This window comes from Nannospalax galili, unplaced genomic scaffold (assembly GCF_000622305.1).
Source record: "Nannospalax galili isolate Female #2095 unplaced genomic scaffold, S.galili_v1.0 scaffold995, whole genome shotgun sequence".
Lineage (NCBI taxonomy): Eukaryota > Metazoa > Chordata > Mammalia > Rodentia > Spalacidae > Nannospalax > Nannospalax galili.
The window spans coordinates 756,420-780,446 of NW_008337291.1; the positions used below are offsets into that span (position 1 = coordinate 756,420).

At 44.4% G+C, this 24,027-nt stretch overlaps 1 protein-coding gene across 1 annotated transcript in view; it reads left to right on the top strand.

Annotated features, from left to right (window-relative positions):
* Positions 1-242: 242 nt before the first annotated feature.
* Tmem163 (transmembrane protein 163) overlaps positions 243-24,027 on the top strand; it is a 196,517-nt gene continuing 172,732 nt past the window's right edge. Inside the window, exons 1-2 of the mRNA XM_008832458.2 lie at positions 243-736; positions 8,561-8,680. Of these exons, the coding sequence (XP_008830680.1) occupies positions 529-736; positions 8,561-8,680 (328 nt within the window). The 5' untranslated portion in view covers positions 243-528. The remainder of the gene's footprint in view (positions 737-8,560; positions 8,681-24,027) is intronic.

Consider the following 24,027-nt stretch of genomic DNA (forward strand, 5'->3'; position numbering starts at 1 on the left):
CGGAGACCCGGTAGCCTGCGCGGCTCCCAAAGAGAAAGATGCCTAACGAGCCCTGATCCCCTCTCTCCTGCCCACGCGGGGCCACCCGCTCCGCGGACCACAGAGGAATCAGGGTGGAGGGGTTCCCTTCCGGGCACCAATCCGCGAAGCGGGTGGGGCGCGTTCGCCGTCACGCCCTCGCCAAGCCCTGCGCCAGCCGCCCGCCGGTCCCCACGCCCCCTGACAGTCCCTTGCTTCCGCAAGCCTGAACCGTCCGGGTCCCTCCCTCTCCACCGCCCGGGTACATCGGTCTCTCAGTGCCAGGGCTCAGCGCCTCCGGGCCGATCCTCGCCGCCCGCACCTGCCCCGGGTGCGGGGCGCAGCCGCGACAGAGCGGCCCCCGCCTCTGTCACCCGCTGCGCTAGCGGTGGACCTGAGGCTCACCGCGCTCCGGGTGGACCTCCCAATCCACGCGCTCGGTCCCTGGCACTTCAGACTCGAATCCCCGCCGCGATCGCTGCCGCTTCGGGGATCTGCAGCCCCAGCGCCATGGAGCCGGCCGCCTGCAGCGAGCGCCGCAACCCGGCTGGCCCGGCGGTCCCGCTGCCGCTGCCGCCGCCCCGGGGCCACGCGTCCCTGAGTACCGCGGCCACCGCCCCCAGCCCGGCCCAGCTGAGCTCCTCGCTGCAGCCGGACGAGGAGCAGCAGCCGCGGATCAGCGAGAGCGGCCAGTTCAGCGACGGGCTGGAAGATCGAGGTGAGTGACCACCGCCCGGAGCCCCTTCCCAGCCGCGGTTCGGAAATCACCTGTCCGCTAGACTCCGGGCAGGGCGCCTTGTCACGCGCGCGGAGACTGGACCTCCCCCGGAGGTGCGGAGAGCGGTGGCCACAGTCCCACCTCCCACTATCCGCTCGAGCACTGCGACCGCACCTCCTGGGACCCCTTTCAGGTCCCGGATTCCGGCGGGTCCCTAAGCCAGCCTTCTCCAGTACCGGCCGGAAAAGTTTGCGGAACCCACTCTTGGTCTCTCTCCCGGGCCAGGAGGTCCAGCTCAGAACTGGGGGATCCCGGTTCCATGCGTCCCGCCGCCTAGTCAGGTCGGTCACCGGGCAACTTCATTTTGCCGAGTTAGTGCAGCGTTTTGCCGAGTTAGTACCTTGTGCCTCTGAGCTCTTGCGGAACAGACGCTTCCTGGGGTCCCGGGTCACAGCGGTTACCATCCTCAGTGTGAGGATGCAGGCAGGGAGGTTGGGACGTTTGGTTTCGCGCCACCAACCTCTGCGTGGATGCTACGGGAAGCTGGTACTTACTGGAGAGCTAGTATTCAGCTCTTGCCCGGACCTAGGCCCTGGACTCCGCATCTCCTGGAAGGTCGAGCTCTCTACACTACACACAGCTGCTTTCTCCGTAGGGTGGCTCGCTTGGATTGCGGGGGCTCCCCTGTTCATCCCGCGTCTCTCTCCTTTCCCATCACGCCCTCGTGGCCTCTCGGCTTAGATTCCTTGCGCAGAGGGCCGCATCTGCACCTTTCCTTTTTCTCGCTGCTTCTGAATTGGACCCCTCGAAAATTATCAACGGTTCAGCTAAAATTTCTAATAGCAGATTTGGATTCTTGCAGTCAGGCCCTTCCGGAGGAGCCGGCTTAGTGCACCTCTACCCTTTTTTCTACCTTTTTTCCCCCCTCGGAAGCTTTCATCTGTAAGCCGTAGAGGGCTTGTATTATTTTAGTCTTAGCAGGTTTCTGTCCTATTCTTAGTACCTCCTGTACATCTTTATATTCCGGTTTCGTATTGGGATGCAGTATCTCTTTCTTCCTTAGAGATTCCGAACTGTAGCGTGTGAAATAGAATGACATGGAAACAGATTCCCAGAGAGGCGGCGGAGATGCTCTGCGGGAACTGGAGCCGCTCCAGCTTCCAACGAGTTCTGCACCGGTGTTGCAGTTTCTTCTCCTGTTCCCTCATAACTCGATAGCCTTGGAAACCAGAGGGTTAGTCCGTCCCCAGAACCCAGAAAAACCTCGCAGTTTAATTCTGGGGTGTGATAATTACCTTTGGCCCATGTAGCTCATTTTGCAAGATTTAAACATTTTGCATTGAAGAGACGGATGGCCTGGGTTGAGCTTAATTCTGTAGCATTGCGGGTTCTGTAAAAACTGGTCAATTTCTCCTCACCAGTGCCAAAAGACCGGGGTGGGGTGGTGGGGTGGGGATCATGCTAGGGTAAATTAATATTTAGCAATGTTTAGAGATCATGCTTAAGTGTAAAAATAAAAACCTCTTCTAAATACATTCTTTAGGTTTTCTGTCGGGGGCAAATGAACTTCATTTTCTATTATATTGTCTCCTGAAAGCCTTGGTTGTTCATAAACTGTCACTGTGTGAAAGCTTCTGTATCATACACAGCCTCTCTGTTAGGATGGATCCTGTCCCCCACAGGACCCAGGATCCTATGGCATCACCAGCTAGCTGCAAGTGGCTGTGACATTCTTTTGTTCCACCCATTCCTGACTGCAAAGAGTTAAGGATACAGGAATACTTCTTAAACAAATCAGAAGGCTCCTGGGGAGACTGTAATATTTTGGATGTTTGTGTTATTTCATCTTTCCTATATCATTTTTCGTTATCTCTTGGGAATGATTTGAATGCTGTGACTTCCCACAAGTGATAGGAACAGAGAAGAGGAAGACTCAACAGCAGACCTCCCAGGATGCAGTGACTTTCTGCTAGGTCCATACCTACAGCATGTGGGGGATGGGCATTCTGGACATAAAAGGATCTTTGTTGTTATTTTTTGTGCTGACTTCCTCCTGAGCTGTTAGGGATGCTATAGCAGATGGGTTCTAACTCCTATTGGAGGGATGCTTTATAATCTGGTGACTTGGAATTTTAGAGATGTTTTCCACTTAGAAGTGACTGGGCTGGTCCCAGAATTCCACTAGCTCAGAATGCCCCAACACTACTGTGCCAGTTGGTTGAGCCTGTGGTTCAGGAAGTAAGTAATCGCTCTGGTGGCTTAAGACCATCAGAGACCACACAAAAAATAGGCCCAGTTGATTTCAGGCCTTACCTCTTCCCTCCTTTAATATCCAGTTTTTCTTCTCCATCATTTTATCCCAAACAACTTTCCTCTAGATCCCCGTTAATAAAAATCCCCCTTTCTGCAGAGAATTAAAGCTGGATGGCTCAGTGTGGTGGTGCACGCCTGGAATCCCAACATGGGGAGGCAGAGGCAGAAGGATCACTGTGAGTTCGAGGCCAGCCTGGGCTACATACTAAATTCCAGGTCAGTCTTGACTGCAGAGTGAGACTCTGTCTCCAAACAATGACAATAGGAACAACAGCAAAGCTGGATAAATTTAGGGGACAGCAGTGAGAAGTACCTGATCTACTATGAGAATAACCTCTTCATACTGCACCTGCCTCCTTCATTTATATATCCCTAAGCTTGGTATTATCAGGTTTAAATTAGGAATGTATGAAACATGTTAAAATTCCATTGTGGAATTAGCTGTGGGTAGGGAGGCCGCAGCTCTGCATATGACCTGGGGCCTTTGTCTCTGTCAGGCTGGTCTGCCTCTCCAGAGTGTTTGGCTTCCACCTATAAAGTGTAGCTTACTGAATCCTTTAGGAATCCCCTCCCATTTCTGTGGCATGGGCACAGAAATACACTTCTGAGCTGAGCCTTTTCTGGCATTTACATTCTGTTTTCCTTGGAGGAGTAGAAAGTTTCCCATCTTTGGTATCAGCTATTTGCCTGTGTGTGTGTGTGTGTGTGTGTGTGTGTGTGTGTGTGTGTGTGTGTGTGTGTGTGTGTGTATGTATGTGTAGGTGTGTGTAGGTATATGTATGTAAGTATGTTTGGAGGTCAGAAGTGAACCTCAAGTGTCATTCCTCAGGTGCTATCCATTCTATTTTGGGGACAGAATCTCTCACTAGTCTGATTCTACTAGACTGGCTGGCTAGTGAGCTTCTGGGGTCCTCCTGCCTCTCCCTTTCCAGATATGGGAATACCAGTGTGTGTACCATGCCTGGCTTTCTATGTAGGTTCTGGGAATCGAACTCAGATCCTCATGCTTGCATAGCAAGCACTATTCCAACTGAGCCGTCTCCCAGGCCTGTCTGCTGCATTTTTAGAAAGGAGAGATAAGGAGATAAACACGGTTACACAGTGTTTCCATTACAATGACTATTCTCCCTCATACCCCTTAATCTCATAATCTAGGGAAGCCACACAGAAGGTCCCATCTATGGAAGAACCTCCAGTCATACTGGCTCAGAAAATCTAAAAGCCACCATAGCAGGTGCCCCAGCCCTTTCTGACTTCTGCCTGAATCTCCTTCAGAGAGTGCTAGCCCCCTCTTAGTGGAGAGGTCTGGAGAAGCACTACCAGGGTAGTCAGGACCAGGTGTGCTACTGAACCCAGCCAGCTCCTGAAGGAAAAATAAATGTGGCAGAACGGTCATGGCTGTCCCTCATGGAAAAGTAAACGGACTTCTCAAAGGAACCATTTTTTGCCCCTAGTGTGTAAAGCTCTTGAAATGGGTGCTGTCAGAATGCCTGGCAAATGAACCATTTATTTGAGTTGGTGCTTAAGTGGTACAGCGTCACTTCTGAAAAATCAATGGGTTAGGATGAAAAGTGTGTGTGTGTGTGTGTGTGTGTGTGTGTGTGTATGTGTGTGTGCGCATGTGAGTGCTCACCAGTGTTTGTGTATGTGGAGATCAGAGGTTGATGTCCAGTGTCTTCCTCAGTTTCTCTCTACCTTATATTTTGAGACAAGATTTCTCACTGAATCTGGAGCTTGCCTTTATAGCTAGACTGCTGGCCAGTGAGGCCCAGGATCCTCCTGTCTCTGTTTCAGGGATCTGAACTCAGGACCTCCTGCTTGCACAGCAAATACTTTACTCATTGAAGCAGCTTTATTTTTTTAATATTTTATTTATTATTTTTATTTATGTGTATGAGTGTTATGCTTGCACGTAGGTAAGTGCACCCATGTCATGCAATGCCCGAGGAGGACAGAAGAGGCTATCGGATCCCCTGGAACTGGAGTTAAGGACAGTTGTTAGCTGCCATGTGGGGGCTGGGATTCAAACCCAGGTCTTCAGCAAGAACAGTCAGTGTTTTTAACTGCTAAGCCATCTCTCCAGCCCCGAAGCAGCTTTTTAAATTGAATGATTTTTTAAAAAAAAACTCATTTGGAAAAAAAGAAAGGAAATATTTAGAGATGTATATATAAGATCTGCTTCTTCTAGGTTATAGCTTTTGCTGGACATAAGAGTGATTGCAACTGAAAGTAAAATGAAGTATTTTTCAGTAGCCAAGGCAGAAGTCAACAAAGAGCATATTGAATTATCATTTGAAGCTACCATACCTAGAGCAAAATTTGGCAAGTGAGAAAGCTTTGTTTTCCCATCTAAGAACATTAATTATTTATTTATTGAAGTTAGCACAGGTTGGCCTCAAGCTCATGATATAACTGAAGATGACCTTGAACTTCTGATTTAGCTGCCTCTACCTCCCAGTGCTGGGATCACAAGTGTGTACCACCATGCCCATTTTATTTGGTGCTAGGGATGGAACCCAGGGCTTTGAACATGCTAGGCAAGCACTACATCAACCAGGCTATACCCCTAGCTCCCATTTATGAATTTATGAAGGAAGATATGAGGATGGTTCCCAGTGTGATGGTAAAGATGGGGTGGAATCTGCCTTCTTGCATTCTTATCTACCCTCCGGTTCTACATAAACCCCCAGGTTTCACTCACTTCAATGTTCTTTGGCCTGTCTGCTCACAAAGCATCCTTCTCTGCAGATGGCTTGTTTTGTTTATGGCCTGTTTAGGAATGCCTGGACTGAGGTGGTTAGGCATCTTTGCTGTAGTTTTTTAACAGAATACAGGTTTTGGAAGTGGCGGGGCTCAGGAAATGATGCACCAAAGCATGGTACTTTGGCATGCTGGGTACTCCGAACTGGAAGGCCTTAGGAAAAAAGCCTCCTCCTGTCCTTCTTCTTCTAGTCCCCACTTTACCCCAAGGCAGGCTGCAGAAACTAGGAAACAGCTCCGTCATTAAAATATTTGCCTTGCAAACATGAGGACCTGAGCACTAGTCCCAGGACTACTGGTGAAAAAGGTGTGATGGCATACACTTGTAATCCCAGTGCTGAGGAGTTGGGGATATCTCTGAGGCACTGGTCAACCAGCCTAGTGGGATCAGTGAGCTCCAGATTCAGTAAGAGACGCCATCTCAAAAAATAAGGTGCCCAGTACCTGAGGAACAATACCTGAGGTTAACCTCTGGCCTATACACATACACACACACACACACACACACACACACACACACACACACACACATGCACACACACACACACACGCACACATTTGTATATGCACCTGCGCACACACCAGCATGTACTCACATGTATACACACAAATTAAATAAATTAAAACCACCAAATGTTTAAAAGAAAAGAAGGTAGGACCTCTTTTTTGCAAAGACAGTCATAAAACCCAGAACTATCACTCTAGTCTCCCCCTGATTCTCTGTGTAAGAGCTGGTCACAGATAAACTCTGACTGACCTTGTCTTTGTGTACCCATCACAAGACCTCATTCCAGAAGGGGTCCTGTCACACATTCAAGACCAGAGTGCCACACAGGAATACCAAGGTGAACAGATAGGCCTTGCTGAGTTTCCTTCCTTGGCTTGTTGCTGATCATTCATACCCTCTTATCGAACTTCATTTCTACAGGGCTATGCATTTTTCATTGAATCTGAGCATGAAAATAGCTTCCCTTCTGCTCTAGAGTCTTCATTTCTGAAGTCTTCCATGTTGTGTAGGACTCTCTCTCTAGTCCTCCTTGTCTACTAATATATTAGTGTTTATTACTATGTTTTGAGACAGGGTCTCATGTATCCCAGGTTGGACTTAAACTCCTTATGTAGGTGAGGATGAACCTGAAGTTTTGATCCTCCTGCCTTCACCTCCTTGGATTACAGGTGTGTGCTACAACACCTGAGTTATACAGTGCTGGGGATAGACCCTAGGGTTTCATACATAGTAGGAAAGCACTCTACTGAATGAACTATATCCCCAGCTGAACAAGTAGACCTTTATTTAAGTAAATTTGTATGTTTTTTTCTTCTGTTAACATGTCTTGTTGGTGTGTCAGCCACATGCCTTACAGAGGAAGGAAACCTCTGTAGTTTCATGTGGTTGGTCTGGCAAATAAATGGTGTTCATATGTGATAGTCTCACCTTCTGACATTTTACAAATGGCATCTATGCTTTGACTCCCAATTTATAATCATCTGTAGCCAATGTGAGAGACTGCCTGACCTCTGAAACGAATGTGGCACTTTATGCAGCCAGAGCTGACATGGTCAGCTCTACTTGTGTAGAATGAATAACTGAAAATTTGACTCTCTGGTAACTAAGAAATGGCACTTGTTTTCCAAGGAAAAGAAAGAAGTAATTGAAATTAGCCTGAAGATGTTTAAGTCTGATAGCTGGCAGTTGAAGCTTGGCCATTGCCTGGGGTTTGTTACAGATTCCTGCTGTTGTCAAGGACTTGTCATGTGTAAAGCAGGGGAAGCAAAAATAAAACGTGCCTTACTCATGGCCTTCCTAGGAAACTAGCTCTGGCTTTAGCAGGCTTACTTCACTATCCTATTTTAAGTGTGTGTGTGTGTGTGTGTGTGTGTGTGTGTGTGTGTGCGTCTACATGTAGGTGGAGGCTCAGGTATCATTCTTCAGGTCCTGGTCACCTTCGTTTGTTCTTAGTAAGGGTCTGTCACTGGCTTGGAACTCATCAAGTAGGCCAGGCTGGCTGGCCAGTGAGCCCTAGAGATCTTCCTGTCTCTGCTCCTATAGTGCTGGGATTACAAGCATGCTCCACCATGCCTGGCTATTTTACGTGGGTTCTGGGGCTCCAACTCAAGTCCTCATGCTTGTGTGATAAGCATTTTATTGAATGAGTTATTTCCCTAGCTCCCTGAGAGGACTTAAAATTAACTATTTATTATTTATTTATTTATTTGTTTATTTATTTATTATGTGTTCTTGGTACAAAAGAAAGGAGGAGAAAATGTGCTGTATTTATGAGCCTGGAAGCTTTGTGCAAATCCCATAATGCTGTTGGGACTGTACTAATGGATCAGTGTCCACAGCCAAGGAGCCCAAATGCTTATGCCGTCACCATGCTTCTTTCCTAGTGGAAGGAGCACCCTCCACTGAGCCAAGTGACTTAGTGCAGAGAATGGCATGGTATGACCTCTCAGGCAGTGATGGGGTCTATAGGGCTCCTCTAAAGGGGAGAACTGCTGTTACCCCACAGAAACAAACATCCTATATTGCCAGGGCCGTTTTTTTTTTAAGGAATGACAAAAGTCTTTATTTTATTTTATTTTTTTCATATGCAATCTTCCAATTGTGAAAATACAGTAAGGGTCAAACAAAACACTTCTTGGCCTATGGGCTGTTAGTTGGTTTGTAATCTTCAGTCAAGATATTGTAGTTCTGGCTGTTTCTTCATATAGGAATGTCTTACTTCTTTTTCTCCTTGTTCTTGCCAGGCTTACTAGAAAGCAGCACCCGGCTGAAACCTCATGAAGCCCAGAACTACAGAAAGAAGGCATTGTGGGTGTCCTGGTTCTCCATTATTGTCACCCTGGCCCTCGCGGTGGCAGCCTTCAGTGAGTAATCAGAGTTTCACCAATCAATACCTATCAGTGCTGCCTGTCTTTCCCTCTAACCCCTGTGGGTTGCGCTTTTGCTTTTAGTTGACTGTTATTGATGAGTAAAATTTCTTAAGGTGGTTGGATAGTCAGGGTACTTATGAATTAGTAAAATGGCTTCTCTCCACTGCAGAGGGAAGTGGTATTATGAGAAAGAAATGGGGAGAAATAACCGAGAGCTCCAGATCTCATCAGTATGCAGGTTTGTGAAAGTGGATTCTGGCTGGCACCAGCCAAATAGTGAAAATAGTCTCTTGGCAGATGCCTTCAGCTCAAGCTGATACGACAAATACACATCCCCGACATTCGGATTTTGAGCCTAATGCAACCAGATGACTGCAATATCACAGTGAACCCTCTCCATCCCTTCTTGTTTTGTATCTTGGGGAAGATCTGGAATAAAACCATATGTACAATCTTAATGAAATAAAAATGGAAAGACTTTCTTTCAAGGTTTTAGTGGCCACAGAACTAAAAATATTTTTTATAATTCTAGGAAGGTATGCAAATGGAGCAATTTCTATCAATAGATGATCCTGTTTGGGGACCCAGAAGCCCTATGGCGGGTTTTCTCTGCCAACATTTTCAGCTTATGGAACATGCATGTGCTATTTATTCTTATTAATCATGCTATGATTCATAAGTCTAAGTAATGACAGTTACAGCTCAACCTTGGGAGGAAACATACTGGGTTTTCTTCTTTTAATGGTGGGGAAAAGGGGAATATAGTTTATATATTGCATAATGAATTTATTACTGAAAAGAAAGCTCTCTGTTTTAAGTGCTCAGCATCTTATAAGGTGCTGCAGAGTAGGAGGAAAAGGGAACTGTGTTCATTAGGCAACATGGCTGTGTGTGTGTCGTTTAAAATTCTATTCTGCAGGGTTGGATCTGCTGTTGGAGGTTGGAATTGGATCCCAAGGGGGGGATATTAGAATTTGACCAAATGCTCCCTTCAAAACTCGGCGTATATTATTTGAAGCAATTTATCTTGGAAACATTGTTCCATAGCTTGGCTCTAAGAAAGCCAAATATTCAGAATGTCAGGGAATAAATATTTACCAGCAAGCCAGAGATCTAATCAAGAGGAATTCTGAATTTTGCAAATATAATAGCCACTCCTTTCCCTCACCTCCCCCTTTTCAATACTGAGACAAAAATAACAAGGCAATGGATGTCCCTTGAGGGTAATTTGGTTGTGGTGGCTGGTAGGGGGACTCCAGATCAGACATGTTAATTTACATATGTGAGGAAAGAGGAATGGAATGAAGGGAGGTGGTTTACAGGCAGAATAATAGTTCACAGACGTGTCCCTGAGTCCTATAAAATCATTAGTGCTTCATCCTGTGGGTGTTTGAATGAAGACCTGAGCGTGAGGAATCATAAAGGAGTTTGTCTTTTGGAACAATAATGTTATGTGTGATGTACTTGAATTTCACAATAGGGAAAAATTACAAGGACATTTTGACTTTACTTGTTCTACCTGATCAGTTGGGTTATCCTAAAAATGTTCCATTTCCTTTAAGGGAAGAAGCCTGCTGGAGAGTGCAAATGGCTAGAGCATTGCTTTGTGCAATGGTTTCCTTTTCCTTTTCTCCTGAAAATCGTTTCACTCTCTTATCACAGCAGTGTTTAGCTTAAATCTTTTAACTTCCTTCTTTTAGATTTGTTTTTATTTTTTATTTGTGTGTGTGTGTGTGTGTGTGTGTGTGCAAGTGTATTTGGATGTCCTCAAAAGCCGAAAGACACCTTGTAGCTGTAGTTACAGGTGGTTGTGAGCTTCCCAACTTGGGTACTGGTAACTGAACTCAGATCCCTGTACTCTTAACTTCTGAGCCATCTCTCTGGCATCCTTTAACTTCTCATCTATAAAACAGACATTGCTATAGAGTTCACCATGACTTGTGTTGTGTTCTATATGCCATTCACTTTATTTGCAAGTTGCTTCCTACTGGTTATGGTTTAGTTAAACCCCCCAAATGCAGACAATAAACATATATTTCCCCATTCTAACTAGAGTAGCTTCATTGGTCTGTGTGTGTGTGTGTGTGTATGTGTGTGTGTGTGTGTATGTGTGTGTGTGTGTGTGTGTATGTGTGTGTGTGTGGTCTTTGAGGGCAGTTAATCAGGGTGAAGAAACAGACTATATTTATGATGTCGTCTACTTTTTGGAGGGGATTGTTGAGATAGGACCTTACAATGTGCTCCATATCAGTCTTGAATTCACATGTAGTCCAGGATGGCCTTGATCTTGCAATCCTTTTTCATTGACCTCCAGAGTGCTGGTATTATGGGTGTGTACCACCACACTTGTCAGTTGTGTCCTTTTGCTACTGTTGTAGGTACCATACTGGAAGTGAGTAGAGCATCCATTCTTATACGGAATCAGAACAGATTGTCAAGTGGGACTGGTGAGATGGCTTAGCAGGCAAAGGAGCTTCTTGCCAAGCCTGACGATCTGAGTTCAGTCTTCAGAACCCACATAGTGGAAAGAGAAAACTGACTTTTACAAGTTGTCTTATGACTTCCTTATGTATGCTGTGGCACATGTGTGCCTCCCACCCCATATATAAATAAATGTAAACAATTTTAAAGGATTGTTAAGTGATTAACTATACTTATGGACTAAAAAAAATTTGAGATTAAACATTTTTAATTTACTTTATTATTATTTGTGTGTGCACATGCATTCATGACACAACATACATGTGACAGTCAGAAGACAATTTTTCAGAGATAGTTCTCTCCTTCTAGCATGTGGGTCCCAGGAATTGAACTCCAGTTGTCTGGCTTGGGGGCAAGCTCCTTTACTACCTAAGCCATCTTGCCAGCCCTACATTTTTCTTTTTATACTTTATTTCTCAAAGATAGGTACAAGGAATATATTTCTTAGAAAATGGTAGATTAGGGGCCGGAGAGATGGCTCAGTGGTTAAGAACACTGGTTGTTCTTGCAGAAGACCCGGGTTCGAATCCCAGGACCCACATGGCAGCTAACAACTGTCTGTAACTCCAGTCCCAGGAGATCCAACAGCCTCTTCTGACCTCCGTGGGCACTGCACAACACGGATGCACTTACCTACATGCAGGCAATACATACATACACATAAAATAAAAAAATAAAATTAAAAAAAGAGAAAATGGTAGATTTTACTTAAAGGTTGATTTAGATTATTGGCCTTAGGACTCATTTGTTTTATGAAGATTCCATTTTTGGAGAGCATTGGCTGTCCTTATGAGCATTCTTTTGCTTGGGGCATTTTCTGGGAGTTGCAACTACTGCCATCAGTTGGAATTCTTGTCCTCACCTCTTTAGTTGCCATCTCCTAAATTTAATCCCGATGTATGTATGTATGTATATATATATATATATATATATATATGAATGTATGTATGTATATGTGCATGTGACTGCATACCTACATCTGCTGCAGAGGCCAGAGCTTACATTTGATGTGCTGCTCTATCACACACCACTTTATTCCCTTGAGACAGAGTCTTTCACTGAATTTGGAGCTAGGCTGGCAGCCAGAAATCTTCCCTCAGCCCCCTCCACAGAGCTGGGGTTACAGGCACACAGAGCCACATATAACCTGAATTTTTACTGGGATGCTAATGATTCAAACTCATGTACTCATGCTTGCACAGTAAACATTTTACCAACTAAGCCATCCCCCTATGCATAAACTAGTTTTGATAATACCTGGTGAGATAATGATTTGGACTTGCTGAAGCACTGATAAAAAACCATGACAGTGCACCTTGGTTTTAAAATCTATTATTCATTTTATTGACAGGCTGTGTGAAAAATGACAATCTTCTTGTGAACAAATATGAAGAAAAGTCTGTTGGAATTATGAGGCAGGAGAGAGCACAGAAGTTCAGCTTCAAAACTCAGAGTTTTGACATCACTGATGTCTTTAAGATGATTGGGGAAATGTATTCTGTCTCTGCTTTTTGAATAATGTGCACCTGAGTGTATGCATGTGTGCCATGTGTGTGCAAGTGCCTGTAGAGGCAGCCCCTGGGACAGGAGTTAGAAGAGGTTGTGAACTGTCTGATGTGGATGCTGGAAAGTGAACCTGGGTCCTTGCAAGACAAGTTCTCTTAACCACTGGGCCATTTCTCTAGTCTCTCTGTCTCTGTTTTTGAGGTTTGAGTACAAGTTAATTTTTAGGCACTCAATACTTGCTCTGTGGGAAAGCAAGATATATTGGAAACATTCTCAGGAAAAAACCTTTTTCTAAGATGCTGTATTAGTTTTTTTTTTTTTTTGCCTATTTCTGTGATAAAATGCTCTCACCAAAGCAACTTAAGGGTGAAAGGGCTTATTTTGGCTCACAGTTCCAGGATGCAGTCCATTATGGCAGAGAAGCCTTGGTGGTAGGAGCTTGAAGCAGTTGGAAACATTGCATGTGCAGTCAGGAGGCAGAGAGAGACCAGTGCTAGTGTTTGGTTCCTTTTCTTGAGTTTTTACAGTTCAGAATCCCTGCCCAGGGAAACCAAGCTCAGTGGGCTGGCTTTCCCACCCCAGGTAACATAATCAAGATAACCCCCTGCAGGCATCGCTGAAGCCAATCTCCCAGGTGATTCTAGAATCTATCAAGTGGACAATTAATGCAGATATATAGCTCCATTAAAAACAACAACAACCCAAACTGATAACAAAACCCCCAAAACAGAAGCATGCCAAACCAAGATCTCAGAAAAAGCTCACTCAAAAATTTAATATGTAGGGGCCTGGGGAGAGCTTAATAAGTAAAGTGCTAAGTGCTTGGGGACCTAAGCTTGACCTCCCAGAACCCATGAAAAAGAAACAAAAACAAAAATCTAAGTATGGTGGTGCACACTTTTAATCACAGTGCTGGGGAGATGGAAACAGGCAGACCCCTTGAGCTCCTTGGCTGGTCATCCTAGCCTACTTGGTGAGCTCTAGGCCAGTGATAGACCTTGTCTTAAAAAGCAAGATGGATGGTATCTGAGGAGCAATATCCAAAGTTATCCTCTGGCCTCAACACACATATGCAAACACAAACACACACACACACACACACAGTTGAGTGCATCAGCAGAGTTAAATAGGAATGCAAATATCTGAAAGGAGTGATTTTCATTTTATATGTGTGGATTTTAAAGTAATTTATTTATCTTAGTATAAACCTTGTTTTATTTTTATTTTTTAGTTTTTTAAGTTTTTTTTTTAGTATACACTTGACTTCTAAACATAGTAGAAAAAATGTGTATGTATCCCTTAAAATTTTTAAATTTCTCTTTTTTTGTGTGCATGTGTGTGCCACACATTCGTTTGCCACAGCATATATGTGAAAGTCAGAGGACAACTTTTGGATATCAGTTCTTTCCTTCCACCATGTGGGTTCCAGGAATTGAACTCAGGTTGTCAGACTTGGTGGCAAATACCTTTACCTGCTGAGTCGTTTTTTCAGGCCCATGTCCTTTTCATTTCTATACTTAAAGGCCAAGTAGAGAGATGGATAAAATAAGATGACGTGATTGTTCTAGCTTAGCAGAAGACTCTGGGAACTTTCTAAGGTGTTCTTTCCCTTTGGTGGACACATTGTTAGATTAAAAAGAAACAACTTACTGGGCATGGTGACGTATGCCTGTAATCCCAGCACTGTGGAGGCTGAGGCAGGAGGACCCTAAAGTTTGGGGTCAGCCTGTGCTACATACAGAGTATTTGTCTCCTAAAACTAAAAAAAGAAAAAAGAAAGAAAAGGGACAGGGGCCCGAGATCCCCCAGGGTTTCCTGGGGTTCTGAGAATAAAATCTGAATGTTTCCAGTATACTAAAGTTCCAACCTAATCTGACCTGGGATTCTTGAGCTCAGCTGTATACTTTGTTCCATCATAAAATTTCCCAGGACAGATACCTTCTCGGAGAGGCTTCACTACCCAGAAGTGGTTGTGTAAGGATCCTGGTAGGAATGAAGGTATTCTAGAGAGACCATTATGTATATTCTGAAGAGGTGCTTGTGCCCCTCCCGTTGGCTATCGACTATTGAGACAGTAGACCCCAAGAAATTAGAATTTGTCCAGGAGTCTCATGCTGGGAAAAGGAAAAGACTGAAGTGTGGTATCAGCCAGAGGGGAGCTTGTGTCCCAGAAAGAGATTTCATACAGTTCTGACAACTTGTCAGGAGACATTGGGGCCCAGAATATGGTGAATCAGTGCTGGGCAGAACCACACCTTGACCAGGTATGCTTAGCTGTACATACTTCATGCCCTCTTTCTAAACCTAAACCTCATCTCAGGACCCCGAGGATGGACTTAGGGGTCACTAGACCTCTTTGTTCCTCTTCCCAATGTGCCCACGTTGGATCATTTTCCTTTTTCTGCTTTCACTGTTACTTGTTTGGTCTCTGAGGACAGATGGTCCAGTCTGGCTTCTTAGGCTGCCCAGGCGCTGACATTAACAACCCTGGTAACCATGATAGTCTTACACTGCCTGTTTTCTTCTCTTTGTGCCAGTTTTCTCTAGGCTATATGGTTTGTAAAGCCCTGGTGTCTTGTGTCTGTGTCCCCAGGGGCTTCTTCTACTGAAATACTTCCACGAACCAAAGACCTTGGCATACAACATGTATTCTGCAGGTGGATAATCCTTTGTGAGGTTTGCCGGGCTTCTATTTATTTTTATTGAAAAAAGCAGTTTGTGCCTAGATAACCATTCATGTGTCCAGAGATACCTGGTGCACCTCTCTAGCCATCTTGCTTTCTCTTCTGGTTCCTGCCCCGGCATGGGACCTGTATATACCCTCTGGTTGCTAGTTTTGTTGATGTGCTATCTTCTTGTTGGCCTTTTAAATAGTGTGGGTTTATTCACAGGAATGACTTCCAAATGGAATATTTGCCTGTTGCCACTGACCTGGGCCATGAGGCAGTGTTCAGGGGGATGTGGGCAGGAAATCCTGAGCCACATCCTGGGGGTGTTTGGTGGGATAACTTCTCCCTGTCAGTGTGTTCTGTGAATGATAACTACCGAGGCTGCATCAGAAAACTGGAAACCAAAGCGAAGACCAGGCAGAAACTGGCTTTGAGAACTTGGCCCTAACAACTCTGCCTGCCTCTGGGCTCTTCCTTCCCAGCCTTGTGGTCATGTTATTCGAGATGCTCTGGCCAAACCCCCGGCCTCCCCTGCAAGCTGCTAGCCCTACAGCACCAGAATACAGAACAGCATTTAATCTGACCCATCTCCTCCCATGAGGCCTGTCTTGATCTTGCCTCTGCTTCTGGTTTGAACTGGTCTCTGCCAACCCCCCAGCTCATGGCTAGTCCAGCCCCCAGATGCTTCTGTGATCCCCATGGGCTGCTCTCTGCCTTACACCCCCACACCTGCTATTGCTCTTACAGGCCCTGCTTCCTGGCCTCCATCCTTTTTCTAGCCATTTTATTTTATTTTAATATGCTAATTTCATTTTATTTTATTTAATTTTTTGTAGTGTGTGCATGTGTGGCATGTGTCTGTATGAGTGTATGTACATATGTACACATATGTGGAGGTCAGAGGTAGATATTAGGTAGATATTAGGTGTCTTCTTCAATCTCTTTCCACCTGATATTTTGAGACTGGGTCTCTCTCTAAGCTTGGAACTCACTGATTTGACTAGGCTGGCTGACCAATGAACTCTAGGGTTCCACCTGTCTCTACCTCCCCAACACTGGGATGGTAAATACATGCTTGGCTTTTTTAAAAATGTGGATGCTAGGGATCTAAACTCAGGTCTTCATGCTTGCTTGGCAAACCCTTTATTGACTGAACTATCTCCTCAGTCCTATTTTACCTTACTTTGTTTTATCTTATTTTATTTTTTATATCTTTTTTATTTTATTTATTTAATAACCACATAATTAGAAGAAGCATTTCATTATAGCAGCACTGACATATTCAATAACAATTTCCAGAGCTAAGATGCATCTCTTTCAAAATTGGCTGTAAATTTTTAGGTTTACAGTTGAATTAATACAGTTATACAATATTGTATTCAGTATAAACCCTATACATAAAATTGAATGAGGTTTTAACTTTTAAAAAAGATCTCCATTTCATTATAAAACATTGTTTCATACAGAAAAACTCATTTTTAATGCTACTTACTAGTCACAGTTGGTTACTCTCTGAGATCCACCTGAGCATGGATATAAAATCATCGGGTAGATGTCAATGGTATATTTATTTTTTAAATGGGAAAACCTCACAGCATTTTTATTAAAATCAGGAACAAGACAGAGTATCAGCTTTCTCAACTTTTACTCAGTGTATGTATTAGTCAGGGTTCTCCAAAGAAACAGAGCCAGTAGAATGATCTTATTTTATTTTATACAGACTCTTGCTGTGTAGTTCAAGCTGGTCTCAAATTCGCCATCCTTCTGCTTTGACCTCCTGTGTTCCGGGACTGCAGATCCCATACCTGCCTGTTAGCCAAATTTTACTTGGCCTTTAAAATAAAAATAAAAGATTACCTTTTCTAAGAAGCCTTCCAAGATCCCCCTCCTGCCCTGAGATGCCCATCCTCCTATATTCCCGGGGACAGCATAGATCAGACACGACATACAACACTTGAGTCATAGCAGTATTACTTCAGTTGTAATCTGCACTCCTCAGTACCAGGGTTCCTGTCTTCTCTAGTTACTGTTCCTGGGTCCTAGCACAGTTCACCTGGAGATATTGGTTGGGTTAAGTTTTGACATCTCCCTGCTGAGGTACGGTCACAGTGGATGTGGCAGGTTGAAAGTGTGTGCTTACAAGTATCACTCAGACAGGAATGACAGCCTGGGAGCAGGAAGGGAAGCTGCACCTTGGGCCTCTGTGAATGGCTAGCTGCCACTCTCTTTTCCCACTTCCCTGGCTACCCCATGTTCTGTCTCCCTCTGCCTCCTCTTGGACTGAAGGCTCCAGACTTACACTGACTGGCCTCCTATGGCTGTTAGAAAAGCACATCTTCCCCAGCTCTAGCTCACAAAGAGCTGCTGTTTGCAGCCAGGGGTGGAGGAGGGGGTCTCAGCAGCTGCCTGCCTGCCCTGCCTCCATTTGCTGTGTATTCTGCACACAGTGTTAATTAAAAGTGTGGCCAGGATGTATTAGCTCGAGGGCGGCAGGGACACAAGGGAGCTGGGTGATGTACCCAACCCACTTCTCACCAAGCCAGGCCAGTCCTCACCATTCTTTGCTCAGGTCTGAAGGGGCAGGAACCCTCCTGAGAGATGAGTGAGGGCTTTTCTTGCTGCCTCCCAGTCTCTTAGCATCCCTGTCTGGTAGCCAGCTGGGTGAGAAAGATTTTCAGATCTGCCTATGCACCAGGTTGTGACTTGGGCCTTTGAGAACTGTCTCTTCAAAGGGGATTTCTGCTGTAGCTTCTTCTGGACAAGATGTGACTTTACAGGGTCCTGTGTGGTGTGCTGAGATGTGAGAACATCTGGTGGAAGCAGATGAAGCCAGAGGGAGAGGGAGAGAACCCTGTCTCATGCCCAGTAAAGGAAGCTGTTGGGTTGTGGCTCAGTTGGTAGAGTCCTTACCTAGCATGTAGGAAGCCCTGGGTTTGGGCTCCAGCACTGGTGTGTGATGATATACACCTGTAGTTCCAGCACTCAGGAGAAGGCAGGAGGATCAAAAGTTCAAGGTCATCTTCAACTACTTAGTGACTCTGAGGCCAGCCTGGGATTCACAAGACTCTGTCCCGAAAAATTAAGGGTTGGGGAATAGCTTTGTCTTAGTTTTCCTGTTGCTGTGATAAAATATCCTGACAAAAGCAACTTAAGAAAGTAAAGTATTATTCTTGGCTCACATTCACAGGTTATAGTCCATTGTGGCAAAGAAGTCAAAGTGGCAGGAGCTTTAAGCAACTTGTCACATGGCATCCACAAGCAAGAGGCAGAGTGATGAATGTAAGCTAGTGCTCAGGTTGCTTTTTCCACTTTATATAGTCCAGGGTTCCCAGGGAATAGCCCCACCTGCAATAAAGGTTGGTCTTCCCACATCAATTAATGTAATCAAGATAATCCCCCCCCAGACATGCCCAGAGGCCCATTTGATAGACTGGGAGCTCAAGAAGGGCCTGGTTGACCTAGATGTGCATGGCATATTCAGCTTTTTTTTTTTCTTTTAAAGACTTATTTTGGGGCTGGAGAGATGGCTCAGCAAGTAGGAGCACTGACTGCTCTTGCAGAAGGCTTGGGTTCAAATCCCAGTACCCACATGACAGCTAACAACCTTCTGTAACTCCTGTTCCAGAGGATCTGATGCCTTCTCTGTCCTCTACGGGCACTGCATGACACAAGTGCACTTATACACATGCAAGCATATCATTCATATGCATAAAATAAAAATAAATAAAAATTCAAAAGATTTATTTATTTTTATCTTGTGTGTATAAGTGTTTGTGCTTGAATATATTTATGGGTACATCATAGGTTCAGTCCCCATGGAGGCCAGAAGAAGGCATTAGAATCCCTGGAACTGGAGCTATGGATAATTGTGCACCACCATATGGATGCTGGGAACCAAATCCGGGTCTTCTGTAAGAGCAGTCAGTGCTCTTAACTACTGAGCTACCTCTCCAGTCCTGGTGTTAGCCTTTTGACATTGCAACACGATGTTATGATCTACAAAGTCCACACGAGAATTGCTCAATCGAGATACAAAAAAAAAAAAAAATAGCAAAAATTTTTCATCATGTTTTGAGTAACTTTATGATTTTGTGTTTGGCCACATTCATAGCTGTCCTGGACTGAATGTAACCCACGGGCTGTGTGTGGGACACTAGGTCCTAGAATGAAGTCAGTCATCAGCTCCTAACAGCTATCTTCCCCACCACTCCTAGAATAAGGCAAAAATGGGAGCTATCAGTGGGGGAGTCCTAGAATAGTGGGAATAGTGACTGGTTTTAGTCACAGGGGCTTGCCCACAGGATGTATTGGCAGGTGTGACAGAGTATTCAGATGTGGGGGTGGCTTAAACCAAAGGAAGTCATTCTGGAGGCTGTGAGTTTGAAAGAACAAGGTGTGTCAGCAAGCCTGTTTTCTTTCTCCTTGGCCATAGACAAATGTCCTTGAGTCATCATGTGCTCCCCCCCATGTGTGTTTGTGCTCTAGCTTCTCCTTCTTACAGTGATAGCACTCTTGATGGATTATGACCCACGGGTTTCATTTTAACTTACTTTAAAAATATATAGTACTGGGCTGGTGAGATGGCTCAGTGAGTAAGGCACTTGCCACCAAGCCCGATGACCTGAGTTTGATCTCTAGGACTCACATAGTAGAGGAAAAAACAGTTCCTTAAGTTGTCCTTTTACCTCCCATATGTGCTGGCATGTGCATATAAACTCACCCAAAAGAATAAATCTAATAAAAATAAATATAGCCATATGCCGGGGTATTGGGAGTTTAGAGCTTTGACATATAAATTTTGGGGAGACATAATCTGGCCCACAACAATCACCCTAGGAGCATCAAGGCAGGTGGAAGAAACAAAGATCTCAGAATAAAAATGTTACCTTCGGTGAAAGGATAGCCTGCTATAAACATACTCACCAGCCCAAGGAAACACGGAAGAGACACCTATGTTCAGCACAACTGTGTGGTGTGAGGATAAAACCTACCCATTAGCCCACCCAAGGAAACATGGGGGAGGTTCCTGTGTTCGGCACACCTAGAATTCATAGCCACATGGCTAACTTCATTTAAATTGGCACTTGGGATTTTCTTACCTCAGTTGACTGACTGGGAAATTAAAATTAAAATTTAAGGTCCCTGAGACATTAAAATTTACGGTAGGAGGTGTGTTGGGGTTGGGGACTGAGGGCTGGGGAGAGTGAATGGAGAGTTAGTTCAGTCAGTAAAGTGTTTGTCAGGCAAGCATGTGGACCTTAGTTCAATTCCAGAACCCACATTTTAGTAAAAAAGCCAGTTGTGGTGGCATGTGCTTGTCATCCCAACACTGGGGAGTTGGAGACAGGCAGACCACTGGGGCTCGCTGATCAGCCAGCCTACCTAAATTGCTGAGTTCCAGGCCAGTGAGAGAACTTGTTTCAAAAAGCACAGTGAGCAGCATTTGAGGACCAATAGCTAAGGTTGTTGTTTGGCCTCCACACTCACACACACACTTGTGCACTGTACCTTCACTCTCAGGAACACACAGACACAGACACACACACACACAGACACACACAGACACACACACAGACACACACACAGACACACACACACACACACACACACACACACACACGAATCACAGCTGGAAGAGAGTTGAGGAAGCAGGAGGACTGAGGGAGAAGTTGAACTGCAATGCTGTTGTCTTGGAGGCTTGTCCACAGAGACTTGGAAGCTGGGATGGCTCCTCACAGTTCTCCAACTGAAGCTAGGGCAGACTGGTTATTGGTGTGGGCTGACCTAGGACAGAGGTAACACAGAGACAGCTTCCTTCAGTGGAGCATAGTCCCAGCAGAGGGACTTATTCTTAGCACAACCCTCATTCCTAGCAGCCTTGAGGAAGGATCTGGGAGACAAGCTATATTGCCTACTCTATACAGTTTCTATACTTCACTTTGGAAACTGTTCTAGTTTCATTTCTGTTACTGGGATAAAATATTTTGACAAAGTTAACTAAGGGAAAAAAAAGTTATTTGGCTTACAAGTCCAGGTTACAGTCCATTCCTGTGGGGAAGTAAAGGCAAGAGCTTAAAACATCACATCCACAATCAAAAGCAGAGAGAAAATAAACAGATGGATCCTTCCTTCCTTCCTTCCTTCCTTCCTTCCTTCCTTCCTTCCTTCCTTCCTTCCTTCCTTTCTCTTTCTTTCCTTCTTTCCTTTCTCTTTCTTTCTTTCTTTCTTTCTTTCTTTCTTTCTTTCTTTCTTTCTTTCTTTCCTTCCTTCTTTCTTTTTTTTTGAGACAAGGTCTCACTATGTAACTCTGATTGGACCTGAAATCACAGAGATCCACCTGCCCCTGCCTCCTTAGTACTGGGAGTAAAGGTATGTGGGGCAGTTGCTTGACTACTAATTGACTGAGGAAGGTCCAGCCCACTGTGATCAATGTCCTTCCTAGATAGGTGTGTCTTTCTTTTTTCTTTCTTTCTTTCTTCTTATACAGTTCAGAACCACCTGCCTAGGGAATAATGCCTCCCACAGTGGGCAGGGTCTTCCTATGTCAATGAACAATCCAGCCAGTCCCCCTCCCTCACAGGGCCTGATCTATATAATTGTTCATTAAGACTTTCATCCCAGGTGATTCTAGGCTGTCAGGTGACAGTTAAAATGAACCAGCACAGGAACCCTTGGCATTACTCTAGTGAACACTGAGATGTTAGTATGGACCTGGCCATATCTTGTAAATACTCCTGGAGCATGTGAAAGAATCAAGCACAGACTCTTAACAAGGCTCATATGTACTTATATGCACATCATTAGTAGGCTACTGATCCTAATTCTCAGATTTTCTCAAGCGCTATTTGTTGATTTCCTAAGATAGAAAAAAATAATTTACTTTTTCCCCCCCTTGTCTACACACAAATGTGCTGACTTCTGTAAGCTCCTTCCTTGAACAGTAGATACTGTTTTCATTATTATGACTATATTAATCCTACTCACATAGCCACATACTGAAGTATTATTTTTTCTTTTTTTAAAGATTAATTTTATTCATTTGTTTATGTGTGCATGTATGTGTCTGTGCAACTCTGTGTGTGTGTGTGTGTGTGTGTGTGTGTGTGTGTGTGCGTGTCTAGGCTAGAAGAGTGTATCGGATCTCTTGGAGCTGGAGTTACAGGCACTTTTGGAATGCCACCTTGTTATGTGGTTGTTGGAATCTGAACTCTGGTCCTCATGACTGAGCAGCTGATTAGCTTTTCCTTGCAGACTGTCTTTATTTTCTCTGGATTTAATGTATGTTTACTTTTTCTTTCTCTTACATGCTTGTACATACACGTGGGTGTATGTGCCTACATACATACGTGTATGAATGCATGTGTATGTGTATTTGTAAGGAGGGCAGAGGACCACCTCAGGCATCATTCTGTGGGTATTGTCCATTTATTTATTTATTTATAAATATTTTATTTATTATTTTTATTTTATGTGTATGAGTGCATTGCCTGCTTGTATGTAAGTGTGTGTACCACGTGTTCGCAGTGCCTTTGGAGGCCAGAAGAGGAGGTTAGATTCCCTTGGAACTTGGGTTGTTAGTAACTGTGTGGGTGCTGGGAACTGAACTCTTGTCCTTTGCAAGAGCAGCCAATGCTCTTTACCTTTGAGCCATCTCCCCACCACTATTTTAAAATTTCTATTCAACCCTATATGATATTACTCATGTTGTGCAATGCCCACAGAGGTCAGAAGAAGGCAATACAGTTCCTCTGGAATTAAGAGTTATGGACAATTATTAGTGTCCAAGTAGGTGCTGGGAATTGAATCTGGGTCCTCTGGAAGAGCAGCCAGTGCTCTTAACTGCTGAGCCATTTCTTCAGCCCCCCCTGCATAATTTTTGAGACAAGATTTCAATAAACATCAATGTGAAATCATCTCTGATATGTTGACTTGTAGTCCTTTGGGTAAACACCCTGGAGAGGCACAGCTAGGTCATGATATAAAGACTTTTATAAAATTTCGAGGCAGGGTCTCACCATGTAGCCCTGGCTGGCCTGGAACTAGCTATGTAGGCTAGGCTAGCCTTGAACTCACAAAGATCCCTCTGTCTCTGCCTCTTGAATGCTGGGATTAAAGGAATGCACCATTACACCTGATTTATCATGTAAAGACTTTAACACACTGAAAGTACAAACTATGGAAGAACACATCAATCACTTTAGCTATAGACAGACTAAGAACTTTGTGAATCAGAAAATATCATGTATGGGGCTGGAGAGATGGCTCAGTAGTTAAGAGCACTGACTGCTCTTGCAGAGGACCCGGGTTCAATTCCCAGCACCCACATGGCAGCTACGAACCATCTTTAACTCCAGTTCCAGGGGAATCCAAAGCTCCCTTCTGACCTCTGCAGCACTACACGACATGGGTGCACTCACATACATGCAGACAATGTATTCATACACATAAAATAAAAAAATTTTTAATTAATTTAAAAATTTTAATAATATGTAATAATAGGACATTTATGTCACTTTTTTATAGAATAAATATACCTGATAATGTGTATGAAGGAGCTGTAGAGATAGCTCAGTGGTTAAGAGCACTGACTGCTCTTGCAGAGGACCTGAGTTCAGGTCCCAGCACCCATATAGCAGCTAACTATCCATAACTCCAGTTCTAGGGAATCTGATGCCCACGTTGGGC